We start from the raw sequence: 15743 nt of genomic DNA on the forward strand, positions 1-15743 counted from the left end.
TGCTATCATATCTCCTCTCTGACATTATGTCTTTAAGCATGCTTTATGAATTACTCTCAGATGCACTGTACTATTAGCCTGCATGACAACACTCCTGATATGACATCCCTGATAAGTGCAGACACATCTAACCATGAGTCTCAAATAGCATATAAAGCATGATAAATTAAATTCCTACAAAATGTGCATTTCTATCAACATGTTATACTACATCCTTGTCATTTATCTTGTCTTGTGTATCTCTGTTGACATGTTACAAAGAGCTGGTGAATTAATCGCAGCACGAAAAAAAATAATAATAATAATAAAAATAAAAAAAAAAAATATATATATAAAAAGATATTAACCCAGACTCAAATATCAACCAGAATCCCGGCAATCCAGGCATGGAAGGATGATTTAAAAACCAGTATATCTATGAAATGTGGCTCAAGGCCCCAAATACGGCCAAATAAAGTCATTTATAGTATAAACTTACAAGAAAACTTATTCAAAGTAACAAATCGTTGGTACATGGAACCTACAAAAATAAAAACAATATACCCTCACAGTGTGGATATTTGCTGGAGGTGTAATGTAGACAGGAACATATTTCCATATTTGGTGGGATTGCACAATGATAATAGAATATTGGAACTTGGTTTTTATGTTTTTGAGAAGTATGGGAATATTACCGTAAAATAGCAGACCGGAATTCGGCTTATTGCATATATTAGATAGAAAATACTCCGACAAAAATGTTATTCTAATTACTCATGTCTTGACTAAGCTACGGATAGCTCGAAAATGGAAATTATGCATAATACCTACTTTATTATAACTCATTGAGCAAGTGAAATATCAGCAGAAAATTGAAAATAGTTTTGACTGATCTAGTATAAAAGCAAGGAAAAACAGTAGAATATACTTATATGGGCTAGGCGTATTAGATAAATAATCAACTCCCTCTATCTCCAGCACTTCTCCACCACACTTCAAACACTCCTTTTACCCATCTCAATTCTCAACTGCCCTAACTCTGCAACCTCACTCTACAACTCCACTCTCTCCTCTCAACTTGACATCATGGCACCTCCTACAGTTAAACGCAGCAAGCGCCCCCAACTACAACCCTGGCACACCAAGCTGACCCGTTACCTCCAAAAATGTTCCAGAACTGCTGAACGCTGCTGGAGAAAGTCTCACTTTGCATCTGACTTTGTACACTATAACATGCTGCGCTCCTACAGCATGTCTCTTTCCTCTGCAAAAGTAAACTACTTCAACACCCTCATAAGCACACTGTCCCATCAACCCAAACACCTGTTTCACATTTTTGATGCTCTTCTTTGCCCTGTGACTCCCCCTCCTTCCACCATCTTGTCCGCCACAAACTTTGCATCTCATTTCACTGAGAAGATCTCTACAATCAGGAAAGAGATCTCTAATCTCTCTCCTACCCCTATCAATACATCACCCAACCCAACTCCCCCTGCCATCCTATGCTCATTTGCACCTGCTACAGCACAAGAGGTTTCTGCTCTGCTCCTGTCCTCCCGCCCCACCACCTGCTCCCTCGATCCTATTCCCTCGCATCTCATCCGCACTTTGTCTCCCTCTCTTGCTCTTCCTCTCGCTAACATTTTCAATCTCTCCCTTTCCTCTGGCACATTTCCCTCACCCTTCAAACATGCAACCGTAACCCCAATTCTGAAAAAGCTCAACCTTGATCCCAACTCTCCATGCAACTACCGCCCTATCTCGCTACTGCCATTTGCCTCCAAGATCCTCGTGAGAGTTGTGTACGCCAGATTGACTGACTCTCTCGAATCCAACTCTCTGCTTGACCCCCTTCAGTCTGGATTCCGCGCTGGTCACTCTGTCGAAACTGCTGTGACCAAAGTATCCAACGATTTAATTGCTGCTAAATCTCGCAGCCAATACTCTATCCTAATCCTCCTTGATCTTTTTGCCGCCTTTGACACTGTTGATCATCAACAGCTTCTTCACATTCTTCATAACTTTGGACTACGGGATACTGCTCTCTCCGGGTGCTCCTCCTACCTCTCCCAGCGCTCTTTCAGTGTTTCTTTCTCTGGTTCTGCCTCTTCTCCCCAACCCCTCTCTGTCGGCGTACCCCAAGGTTCTGTCCTCGGCCCCCTACTGTTCTCTATCTATACTGCCTCCCTTGGTAAACTCATCAGCTCCTTTGGCTTCCAATATCATTTATATGCAGATGACACGCAAATCTACCTGTCCTCCCCTGACCTCTCTCCGCCCACCTTGAATCGTGTTTCTGACTGCCTCTCTGCTATTTCTAACTGGACGGCTGCTCACTTCCTTAAACTCAACCTGTCCAAAACAGAACTTCTAGTTTTTCCTCCCTCAAGTGCTGCTACTCCTGTGTCTGTCTCCATCCAAGTCAAAGGCGCTACTATCACCTCTACCTCGCAGGCTCGCTGCCTAGGGATTCTTTTTGATTCTGACCTCTTTTACTCCCCATGTCCAATCGATAGCTCTCGCTTCCAACTCAAGAACATAGCGCACATCCGCCCATATCTAACGCCGGATGTGGCTAAGATACTGGTTCATGCTGCTGTTCTCTCTCGCCTCGACTACTGCAATCCCCTTCTCACTGGTCTTACATGTTCCCAGCTTGCACCGCTGCAATCTATAATGAATGCGGCTGCGGGGCTTATTTTCCTGTCCGGTCGCACCTCCCACGCCTCCACGCTCTGTCAGTCCCTGCATTGGCTTCCAGTTAGATATAGGGCCCAATTCAAAATTCTGGCGCTTGCTTACAAATCCCTACATAATGCTGCTCCAACATACCTATCCTCCCTCATACACAAGTATGTCCCGTCGAGACCCCTGCGCTCAGCCCAAGACCTACGCCTATCCTCTGCCCGGATCCCCACCTCTGATGTTCGCCTTCAAGACTTCTCCAGCGCTGCACCTATTCTGTGGAACTCCCTTCCCTCCTCAATCAGACTTTCACCCAGCCTCCACTCCTTCAAAAAATCTTTGAAAACTCACTTCTTCATTAAAGCGTATCAATTAAACTGTCAGCAGGTTTCTCACCCCCACCCCATGACTCCTGTCCTGCAACTGTCAAAAATGACCAACCAAGAACTCAATAAACCCTACTCTAACAAACTATTTAAATCCCCTACTTTAACCCTTTGTGTCACTATACCCCACTCCCTATAGCATGTAAGCTCATCGAGCAGGGCCCTCAACCACCTCTGTTCCTGTACGTCCAGTGGTCTGATCTCAATTATGTGTCTGTTAGTCCACCGCTATGGAATTTGTTGGCGCTATATAAATAAAATAATAATAATAATAATAATAAATAGAAACAAGAAAATAGCTTGAGCATGATATTAATTGATCGATCAAGCAAATCTATACCATGTTGGTAAACCCTGATCGATCAAGCAAATCTATACCATGTTGGTAAACCCTGAGCAAGATGTATGTATTGTATTTGAAAGAATAAGGTTTGTATATGTAGTATTATATTTATATTTTATATGAAGAGTGATGTATCTTCTATTTTTATATTCTTTAATAAAAAAATAAAAAAAATAAAGATTTAAAGATTAAACTTTTTTTTTAGTTTTGATATACAATTACATTTAAAAATACTTTTTTCTCATTAATGAAATTAATTACTGTAGTTTTTTTTGTCTCTTATAAAAAAATGTGTTAAAGGACCACTATAGTGCCAGGAAAACACACTTGTTTTCCTGGCACTATAGTGCCCTGAGGGTGCCCCTCCCGCCGGGATGGATGGAGAGGAAGGGGTTAAACTTACCTCTTTCTCCAGAGCCGGGCGGGGAGCTCTCCTCCTCCTCTCCTTCCGTCACTGGCTGAATGCGCATGCGCGGCAAGAGTCGCGCGCGCATTCAGCCAGTCCATAGGAAAGCATTATAAATGCTTTCCTATGGACGCTGGCGTCTTCTCACTGTGAAAATCACAGTAAAAAGAGCGGAAGCCCTCTAGCAGCTGTCAATGAGACAGCCACTAGAGCCTGGATTAACCCATAGGTAAACATAGCAGTTTCTCTGAAACTGCTATGTTTACAGAAAAAAGGGTTACTCCTAGCTGGACCAGGCACCCAGACCACTTCATTAAGCTTAAGTGGTCTGGGTGCCTAAGTGCAGTTTTAAATTTGGCACACCTCAAAAAATTATTTGTTTTTCAATAAGTCATTAAATACATACATATATATATATATATATATATATATATATATATATATATATATTTGACAAATACTCTTGATGAGGATGCAAGTCTAAATGGCATTGCTTTGAATTTGAAATGCATGATTTTTCTTGTTTCTCTTATGGTAAATTTCAAGAACTTTCTTAATCTTATATCCATCGAATGTGCATATGTTCATCTTTTAAATCCACGGTAGCCATGAACTCTTTGTGTAGCTGACGAAATGGTCTGCTGAATCTTTAGTATTTCACATATTTGTTTATTTCCTTTAGTGCTAAACCCTGTCTGAAGGATAAATTGGTTTCTGGGACTAGAAATAGTATAGAGTAAACTCCCAAACATTCTTTTTAAGGAGCTTTTTCTATTACTCCTTTGGAAAGAAGAAGCTTTAGGGTTTCAGTCCTGAGTTCCAATTTATTCTTTTTTCATAGACTATGCCATACTAGCCTTTTTTCGAAATTATTATATTCGTAAGGTTCATCTGTTTCTTGTTGTTTTTTGCCATTCGTAGAAAAAATTACGTAGTTTGCCTCCGACTTTGGCATTAAAACTTCTTTGCTTGCATTAGCTCGGTGTCTGAATCTTCCTTCTTGTACTTGTTTTCAAAAGGCTTGGAATTACTCATATCTGTAGTTATAGAAAGATATCTGGCCTCTCTCAGAAAACCTTCTGTTAAATTATATACTCTTTTTCGAGACAGTCTTTTTTATTTCTGACATCTGTTTAATACATTATTCTTGTGAAGAACCATTTTTCCCATTTTGGATGTCTTGCCTCCTATTCAGATGCCATGTCTTGCCACAAAGGCTAGGCCCATGTTTCTAGCAGCTAACTTAAGGCCTTTATCCAAAAACTCAGAATGTAGCCTATGGTTTCTCTAAAGTTTGGCCTCTGTTAATTTACCCAGACATTCTGAGCTCTGACAGTACAGTGACAATAATAGCTTTTGCTTGAGCTGCAGAACTAAAAAAAAAAAACGTCTGCAAAACAGTATTGATAGCTGAGCCACTGGAAAATCAAGTTTAGGCAAACATCCTAAATAAGAGAATCTTCAACCAGCAAGCTATTTAATATTTTAAAATGCTTAGAAAAAAAAAAGGGTATTTTGTTCACTCCTTTAGCATTATCTCAAAGTTTAGGATGCAAAGGAACATTTTAACTGCTCGCTTTATGTTACCGCTCTAAAAGTTTTGCCACTTCCTTCATAAACCTTCTGATTTTGTATTCTGGAAAGCCCAATTAATTTTTTTCTAAATCCTGTTCACTTGACAGGAATTCACACCATTTTTTTATGCGTTTTATCTAGTAGCTCTCTTGAATGTCAATTACACTGTCTTTTGCAACCATCTAGGAGTGGAATTTGACATTCAGAGCTTATTAAATGTTTAGTCTTTGACTTAAGTGGAACTGATCCAGAAAGGCTAAAAATCTAAAATAAAGCAAAACAAATCTATAAAAATAAAAAAAAATCTTAAAATAATCAATATATGCCTTCAATTAAAAGATAAAAATAATATGTTCACCTTAAAAGGCCTACATCCATTCGAGGGCAGGTATCACATATAGAACCTGTCTTTACACACAACCTGTGGCCAGAAAGCCTAAACAGCATTTAAACACTTTTACATTTTCAAAACATTCAAGTTTGGTGCCACTTGCCTTAACTGTTCGCACATGCTCTAAAGTGTACAGTTACGCCGTGGAACGCATATGCAACCAGTGCGGGCATTCAACAGGCTGCCAAAGCCTATAATAGGCTCAGACTTTTCGCCACCATCTGCGCCAGTACTTACGGTGCAAGAGTCAGAACAATCTTCTACACTCTGGGACCTCCACTGTCCACCACCAGGTAATGACCTACATACAGCAAAACGGCAAGTGGCAACCACTCCATACTCCAGTATCTATCACGCAGACATTTAACAGAATCAAGCACTAAAATCCCATTTATCCTTATCACAGGAAAGGCAGGAACTGACTACTAAGTAAGAAAAATAAAGAAAACATTGACCCAGAGGTTATAAATTGGCCCATGGATCAGTGTTTGAAAAAAGCCCTAATAACTCATCCTAACCGGGGAATAACCCACAAAATATGAAGAAAAGACAAGTATGGAACCAAAGGTCCCTAGTGGAAGAGTTATAAGAAAGAAGGACTCCCTACCTTTAATAATCCTAAGGGTATAAGCAGTAAAAAATAGACAGGGAAAAATAGGGACATTTGTTGTGCTGAAAACCCCCCACTCGTCTTATACTCTAGTCAATTGTCTGTATTATGGCAATTTATATTGCCATAATACAGACAAGGACCGGGGGCTGGCAGGAAGCTGTAACTTACCTTCACAGCAGCTCCAGTCAGCTCCCTTCTCTCTCCTCCGGTCCGTGCAGCTCCCAGGTCAGCTCCCTCGGCAAGTCTCGCGAGAGCCGCGGGTCAGAGCGTTGCCACGGGTTACCGTGGCAATGCTCCGCGCGGCCGCGAGACTTGCAGAGGGAGCTGACCTGGAAGCTGCACGGACCGGAGGAGATAGAAGGGAGGTGACAGGAACTGCTGTGAAGGTAAGTAGGCACTCTCTGCCAGCCCCCCTCCTACAGCCCATCCACTGGACAACCAGGGAGTGAGAGCCCCCCTCCCTGGCCAGCTAACAAGCAGGGAGGGGGGACGAAAAAAAAAATATATATATTAATAATAAAAAATAAAATAAGAAAAATAAATAATATTAAAATATGAATTAAATAATAATAATAAAAAATGCCAACCCCCCACCAATGCTCTCCATCACACACTGCACTCATACACACTGCACTGTATTCATTATATACACACTGCATTCATGCACACACTGCATTCATTATATACACACACTGTAAATATATATTCAATTAATATAATTTTTTTTAGGATCTAATTTTATTTAGAAATTTACCAGTAGCTGCTGCATTTCCCACCCTAGTCTTATACTCGAGTCAATAAGTTTTCCCAGTTTTTTGAGGTAAAATTAGGGGCCTCGGCTTATATTCGGGTCGGCTTATACTCTAGTATATACGGTAAGTACCTTGGCACTGTTAAATCACAAGTGCCTACCTATTACCCTGCTCCCTTCCTGACCAAGTAGCTAAAAAACGAATTTAAATAAAATAATCCATAAAGTGCTATCTAAGTGAACATAATGAAAGAAAAAATTATTTAAATGAAAACTCGACGCGCGTTCTAACACGCCGTCGTCAGGAGTAATAAACTCTGGTATAGCATTGTGTTCGTTTATATATACACATTGTAGCAATCAACTTGTTACAATTATCAGTTGTGTGTCAATCACTTGTGCTCATTCCGCCATCTTATCCGCCTACTGATTGGTCAAAAGATGCCGACCATATTTTCATTGGTGTCCTGTGCGGACCATGTGACCAGGGGGCGTGACGGCTAATGGGATGGTACCCACGTGGGGAGACAGCCGTATGGTAGGGGAGTGGCGTAATCGCGTCACCTGGTGACGAAACTGTCATTCCTTTCAGACCTCCCACATTCCATCCGGTACTCGATCAATCTCACATCATCCTCTAGTGGGATGGTACCCACGTGGGGAAATTTGCCGCAAGGGAGGGGGGTGGCATAGCTGCGTCACCTAGTGACGAGACTGCCATTTCCCTTGAGACCTCCCACTCTCCATACGGCAAAATTGATGCTCGATCTCACATCATCCTCTATACTAATATGGGGATGATAATGTCATCAGGGGGGACTTTTTCTCCCCCCAAAAGAACCAATAGGCTTGCACCCTTGTTTATGACATATTACACAGACTGTAACAGTGTGACAAGTGTTGAACTGCATACAAAATAAAACAAAACAATAAAGGACAACCCTGGTGTGAAGGAAGAGATATAGTGGAACCTACTGGGAATATAGACACAACTTTATTGATTTATCCACATTACTATCTAATAAGTGATAACCTTATAATTATTTGAAGAGGTGGGTACTGAAGACTGTCTAATTTGTCGGTTCTCTGTCTTATCTTCCACACCAGAGTTCTCGTAATTAAAGTGACAAAAAACATATAATAAGTGATATATACATTTAAATTAACAATAACTATATACAATTGTTCATCCTACTGACTATATACACGGACTCAGTAGGGATATTCCTAACTATATGTCACATCTAAAGTAAAGAGTGATCATAGAAATGCGGTAAATGAAAAGCCCTCATTAAGACCAGCGGGCGAGAGAGTCTTGAGTCTGTAGATCCAGTAGGACTCTCGTTGTCTCAACTTCATATCCCAATCTCCATACTTTGAGTCTGTGGAATGTGCTCAATTCCCATGAATCTCAACCTTTTAGAGGAGTTTGAATGGTGTATTTTTAGATGGCGGGATATTGGAGTTTCTAAGGGTCTCCTGACTGAGTTGACATGTTCCCTAATCCTTAGTTTAAAGGGTCTAAATGTTTCCCCACATAATTTATACCGCACGAACAGATGAGTTAATAAATCACACCCTCTGTTCTGCAATTAAAAAATTATCGAACCGGGAAGATGTCAGTATTATTGCTATCGGTGAATTATTTGGAGTTTCTTTCCATGAATTCGCATGCGCTGCAGTGCCCACATTTGTACGAGCCCTTCGGTAAGTAGTTATTAAGGCCCCTTTTCTTGGGTGCCAAGTGACTCTGTACCAGAGTATCTCGAAAATTACTTCCTCTCCTTGCAGTCACGGAGGGGAAGGAAGTGATTACATGTTTCAAATGTGGGTCAGACTTGAGTATCGGCCAATAGCGTTTGAGTGTACCCATCATATAGTCCCACCCCGCATCATATGTGGCAATGCATCTAATCAGTTTTTTATCTTCTGATTGTACATTCTCATTAATAAGGAGTGTGTCTCGGTCAGTCTTGATGGCTCTAGCGTATGCTTTACGTAGGACCCTATTCGGGTTTCCCTCATCTTTAAAGGCTTTCCTTAGATCCCAGGCTTTGATCTTAAAGTCCTCTGTGCAGCAAATTTCCCCACGTGGGTACCATCCCACTAGAGGATGATGTGAGATTGATCGAGTACCGGATGGAATGTGGGAGGTCTGAAAGGAATGACGGTTTCGTCACCAGGTGACGCGATAACGCCACTCCCCTACCATACGGCTGTCTCCCCATGTGGGTACCATCCCATTAGCCGTCACGCCCCCTGGTCACATGGTCCGCACAGGACGTCAATGAAAATATGGTCGGCATCTTTTGACAAATCAATAGGCGGATAAGACGGCGGAATGAGCACACGTGATTGACACACAACTGATGATTGTAACAAGTTGATTGCGACAATGTATATATAAACGAACACAAAGCTATACCAGAGTTTATTACTCCTGACGGCGGCGTGTTAGAACGCCGAAACGCGCGTCAAGTTTTCATTTAAATTATTTTTTATTAATTTTGTTTACTTGGGTAGCACTTTATGGATTATTTTATTTAAGTTTGTTTTTTAGCTACTTAGTCAGGAAGGGAGCAGGGTAATAGGTAGGCACTTGTGATTTATCACAGTGCCGAGGTACTTAGTTATAGGATCCTCTCCTAGTGAGTTGACTTATCCTGGAATTGGGATTGGGTTTTTTGGGAGTTTCCTATCCCCTTGTTTAGGAGGTTTTCCTTACCCCCACCTACCCATCTATTCCTCCATCTACCTATTTTGATAACTTTACAGCTTTTGATGTTATTTGACCTAGGCTTTAATAATTATGCTTTGGCATATCTATCTGCTAAGTAGTTATCTGTGTCTGTATGTGCTTAGTCACATCCATCCCCCTCTACCCTTGTCTCCCTATTTTTTCCTGTCTATTTTTTACTGCTTATACCCTGAGGATTATTAAAGGTAGGGACTCCTTCTTTCTTATAACTCTTCCACTAGGGACCTTTGGTTCCATACTTGTCTTTTGACTACTAAGTAAGTTCCTGCATTTATGGAAAGATAAAAAAATAGGAGGGACCTATTCATTATTTCATTTGTATTTCTTTATTCTGTGTCACCTGTCCAGTAAAGAGCATCTATCCACGTGTACTGCCACTTTACATCAGGGATAAAAGGTACTACCAAAAGGGATATTATGTGGTTTATAATATCTGTATGGTCTCTTACAGATAGGTATATGGGAATGTGAGGTTGAGGCTCTCTATATGTGTTTAACTCTTTGTAGATCTATCTTATCTATGGATGAATGGAAAATTAGCCTTGATTCATGAGTCAAATTTTGTGATCACTTACTTAAATGTATGTATAATGTATAATAGATGACAGCTCACCTTTGAGATTAATGAAGTATGGATTTTTTTCAAGACAATGTCCATCTCAAAAAGCTTAGGACCCACCAAGTGACTGTATGGCCCTGTTAAATGTCCAATATGATCCAAGCCAAGATAGTGACATATAAGTATATCCCAATCATTTCTGCTTAGCACATCATCCAAGTGCCTAGTAACATTATTATCGACCTGGAAGAGAGGAAAACAAAAATCCCACAACTGATAAAACTACATACAATCATATTTTAACATAATACGGTAGGGTAAGGCTGTTCTGTTTTCAATTCTCTGTATACCTGGTGCCAGACAAACACATCCATAATCAGTGAGCCATATTTTAACCCCTTAAGGACGGAGTCAATTATATACGTTCTGATCAAAACAAACCCTAGAATTAGAGTTTTATGTATGTTCAACCATAAATTTACCTCTTTCTGATTATGTGTACCCACATTTTTTATATATGATTTTGCTCAGGAGAAGCAGGGCTTTAATTTCACATCAAATATTGATAGTTCTCAGTATTTACACATTGAAATTTGGCAGATTGGTTTGATTGGCTTATGTTGCCTTTGAGAGTGTATTGCAGCCCAGAAATTAAAATTACCCTCATTGTGGCACACCATTGGCAAAAGAAGACAACACAGGGTAATAAAAATGGAGTATATCCAGACCTTTGTAATAGCCACAAACCCTGGCCAAAGATAATGTTCATGTTTTTTCTTTGCATTAAAAAAAAAAAAAAGTCTTTATTTAAAGAGTTTTGGGATTTTACAGAAAAAGGAAGCCATACATCACATGACAATGCACAATTTTATTTGCATTTTTAACACAAAAACACCACTTTCACTGATTATATCATCACTATACATTTTACTGCTCTAAAACACTCATATTTGTGTTCAGGGATGTCTTAAGAGTACTACAGTACTTTTATGTTGTTTTCAGTCTTCAAACCTGGAAATTTGTCAGAGATTTTCTGGGCCTATGTCATTTTGGACAGAGTATGGCAGTCTGGGTAATACAATTTCCACCATCATGGCATACAATTTTCAAAAGTAGGCAACAGAGTATACAAATGGTGTATTTTGAGAGGTCTTGCCACTTTAACAGAAATGCAGGGCCCATACAGCGGTTATACATATTAACTTCATTTTCACATTTCATATTTCTTCTGACAAAATACTGCATTTTATTATCCCAGTTAATTCCCCTGTGTTCGGTAGACAAATCTACCAAACACCGACCACCCCCTGGCTCACTGAACTTCAAAGAAAACACAGACTTAAATGCTCTCCCTGTGTGGCCGCCGTTCGTATAACCAAACACGTGCTGGAGAAAACGGCGGGCATCTTGTCACACGAACGCAGGCAACTGGATTTTGGTCGTTGCGTGTCTGGAACTATAAGTTGGACACTCGACCTCGTGAACACTGGTGTTTTTATACAAATGCCTGCTTCTTTTCCAGACAAGACATGTGAGCCCTGTTCAGTAGGATTGTTTGCACAAACTAGGCTAACAATCGCTACCTATGAGCCAGGGAAAGCGTTTGACATTTTGTTTGGCTCTGAACTCCCGAAAGTGACCAACCGCTATCGCTACTATGTCTCTGGAACTAATTTGGGCAGACGCCACGTGTGCGGTCGGTCAAAACTTTACCCCGGTGGCGATTCGGCTGTGTTCATGGGATCTGAGTGCTATTTGGAGAACTTGGGTGCTCAGATCTAGGCTATCCGGGGATATAATGCTTGTGGGTGTTCAGATATATATTATGTGTAATTTTAATATTTTATGTTTTATACTTTGTAACTCTAGTGCCTGGGAGATCGTTCGTTTAAGCAAAGTTCAATAAATTATCTCCCAGACACAGACTCCGTGGGGCGCATTGTAGGAGTGTTTAATTATGTTTTTGCTTGAGAACCCATGCTGAGGGTCTGTGTATATAAGTGAGCCATTTAGCCAGAATAAAACATTACAGTTGTACCCTTCATCAAGTCTCGACTGATGTTTGGGTTTGCGAATGGAGAACAGATTGATTTTTCCCACAACCAGGATTTCGGGAGAGTACAAATCAGAGTACTATGCGAACGAGCTATAATCACTTGAGCCTCTAGCATTTAGGAAATATACAAACGAACTGAGTATACGAAATACAAGGAGTTTGTTATATTCCTGATATGAGTTAGTGCAAGTATGACTCCGTATTTTGATTTAACATTGTCTAATGAATATAACAGTATGTTATCAGTTTTTCAGGTTTATCAGTAATTTACAGGGCCAAGGAAATTAGAGGCCCTTTTCAACATGTATAATTAACGAATGATTTTCCAGACGTTTATCACATTATGGCAGCCCAGGAAGGATATTACCCCTATGATGGCATATAATTTTTAAAAGTAGGCAACCCAAGCTATTCCACATGGCATAATTTGAGTTGTTTGGTCTAGCAACTTTATCACAAATGCTGGCCCCATTTAGTGGTCATATGTTAGTCTGGGTTTTTTCACACACATGAATTTAATTTTCACAGGAAATGTCATCATCTTCATAGGAGTTAGTGCATGAATATTAGAGTACTCCAGTTTTTCAGGTTTTTCCATAAGTCACAGGGCCAAATATATTAGATGCCTTTTTCAACTAATAACATTGACAATGTTATTTTCTGTGTCTATGTCACCGTTGAGAGAACATGGCACACTAAGAAAGAAAATTAAAGGTCAGGGTATACCAGAAGTCGGTAAACAAGTCAGTACAGTACAGGCAGCTAACAAAGGGTAGTCAGGACAAGCCAAGATCTGAAATCCAGAAAAAACAAACTGACAAAGCCCAATACAGAGTGATTCAATAAGTTCAGCTCAGTATGGTAGAATTTGTAAAAGTTTGTTATGCAGAGGGCAAGTAGGGCAGTTATAACTGCAGTCCTTCCAGACTCCATTCTTGGGGCAAACACAACACTTTCTCTGGGGTGACTATTCACAGGGTGTGGGGGGGAGGACGGGTCTTAGTGGGTCAAGATGGTTCTCTTTCCCCTCATAAATGCAAAACGCCAAAAGTTTACCCAGTAGTGGATTTCCATGATTTGTTAAATTTTATACCATATTGTGACCACTTAAATTGAATATATTGCTTGAAAAGCAGTCTATCTTTAAATTTCATGAGGGATTCATTAATACAAAGGGGCATACTTTTGTAGAGTCTGTCAAATAATGGGATGTTTCTAGGGGGACAGTGCATTTTTAGCAGTTGCTCATAGTGATCCCTCTTTATAACCCTTGGGAAAAGAGGGGTAGCTAGTATGGGGTGCCTGTACCAATAGGACCTTGTACTGGTCTTTTAGACAATACCCATTACTAGGATTAGTGCCTAAAATTTTAGCATCACTGCGACATCCGTGGTGTGCCACATGTTTCTTGTGACCTCGGATTTGCAGTAAGATACTCACTGACAAACAAGTTAGTTGGCTCAACCATTAACTAAAATATGAAGCTTAGAACTCAAAGTATTTAAGTGGCTCACAATTATCCGCTATTACTGTGATGCCACATGTTGCCGTGTATCGGGGTATTTCTGGTGCCATCAGGCTTGGGGGAACCCAGTTTTCCTCTAACACTGAGCTTCCTAAGCGTCCTCTTGTAGATCAAGTGAGGACTCATTCGTGAGATCAATGTCAGACCTTACAAACTCCTTCCTCACAAATTTAGGATTGCCTGAACTAACCACAGAGACGAGTGATCTCTTGAATTCCCACATAACTGGCGAAGAAGTAGACAAAGCTATATCAAGTCTAAAAGAGAACAAGGCCCCAGGACCGGACGGTTTCGAAGACAATTATTTTAAAACTTTCAGGGAGGAATTGACTTTAAGACTAGCGACTCTTTTTAATGACTTTAGGGAAGGGGGCTTACCGGATAAGGAAATATCTCTGGCTAATACAGTTCTGATCCCAAAACCCGGTCTCTTCCCCTGGTTCGAGGGAACCAACAGTGCTACCCTGGCTGTTCGGGAAAAGGAAGCAGGCGTTCGCACAGTTTGACCGGTGTTCGGGAAGTCAAGTTCCGATTTCAGTTCCAGACACTATCACCATGTCCCACTGCCTCCTTTCATGCTAACACACAGGGAGAGCTCTTAATCAACGATTTCTTTTGAATATAATGAGCCAGGGTGTGGCCGGTGTTCAGTAGTTACAGCTAACGAATGAAAAAAAGTAAAATAACCGAAATAACTCTGTAATTTCTTGTTACACCCCTTTAATCAAATACCAACAAAACACACAAAAGCAAAACTAGTTTTAAAGGCCAACGCAACATACAACCACACCCCTGCATTCAAACACATACTACATAGAACACCACCACTGCATTCAAATGGCAGCAGTACTTGCAAATATACAACTACATGTAGATATATGCTCTCATTCAAACTCACAAACAATTCAAGGTTTCCGTAATGTTCGGACCACAATGTGAAAAATAGATACAGAATGTATAACCCACATACTAGGCCCTAAGGCTCCCAAAATCTAGGTTTCTCACATTTTTTTGTTATGTTAACCAACAGAGGAACAAAAGTACAGTGCATTGTATACATACCTATAAGCAGCACTAACTACATAGTGGGCAAATGTTCGGATGAAAGGATACGGAGAGCCTTTCATGTGAACATGCTCAAACCTTACTTTGAGCGAGCAGAAGACCTAGTAGCCGTATGTGCCCCGTCCTATGAAGATAGTGAGGGCCTCCCCATCAGACTTGCTCGCAACCTCCTCCAGTAATATTGATCAAGTCAGCAGTAGGTCAGAAGTTAACCCCACTAGAAAAGAGTGAGGCCTCTCAGCTGCTCCAGGGATACCAGGAGATGGTGCACCGCAGGGGAGGCATACCCTGGTATGGTGGAGAACGAGTAGAGACCCAGGGAGAAACCCCACTAAGACAAAAGCCTCATCGTATCCCTGAGGCAGTTATGCTCACAGAGATACAAGAGATGTTAAAACTGGGGGTTATTAAACCCTCTCAGAGTCCTGGGGCTTCAACCGGTAGTGCTGGTACCTAAGCGAGACGGCATGACTCGATTTTGTGACAACTACCAGAAGCTTGACGACAGGACAGTAACCAACGCTTACCCCTTGCCCAGAATAGATGAGTTTTTAGACCACATGGCTAGGGGGAATTACTTGACTACCCTGGATTTGTGCAAAGAATATTGGCAAATCCCCTGGAGCCAGCAGCCATTCCCAAGTCGGCATT

At 40.8% G+C, this 15743-nt stretch overlaps 1 protein-coding gene across 2 annotated transcripts in view; it reads right to left on the reverse strand.

Moving 5' to 3' along the window:
- PIGG (phosphatidylinositol glycan anchor biosynthesis class G (EMM blood group)) overlaps window positions 1–15743 on the reverse strand; it is a 556446-nt gene that overhangs the window by 417875 nt on the left and 122828 nt on the right. The window contains exons 4-5 of one of the 2 annotated variants that reach the window (XM_063455506.1): window positions 10501–10689; window positions 6003–6113 (exon numbers count right to left, since the gene is read on the reverse strand). In XM_063455506.1, the coding sequence (XP_063311576.1) occupies window positions 6003–6113; window positions 10501–10689 (300 nt within the window). The remainder of the gene's footprint in view (window positions 1–6002; window positions 6114–10500; window positions 10690–15743) is intronic. The other variant, XM_063455507.1, reaches the window with a different exon arrangement.

Source organism: Pelobates fuscus, chromosome 5 (genome assembly GCF_036172605.1).
Source record: "Pelobates fuscus isolate aPelFus1 chromosome 5, aPelFus1.pri, whole genome shotgun sequence".
Taxonomy (NCBI): domain Eukaryota; kingdom Metazoa; phylum Chordata; class Amphibia; order Anura; family Pelobatidae; genus Pelobates; species Pelobates fuscus.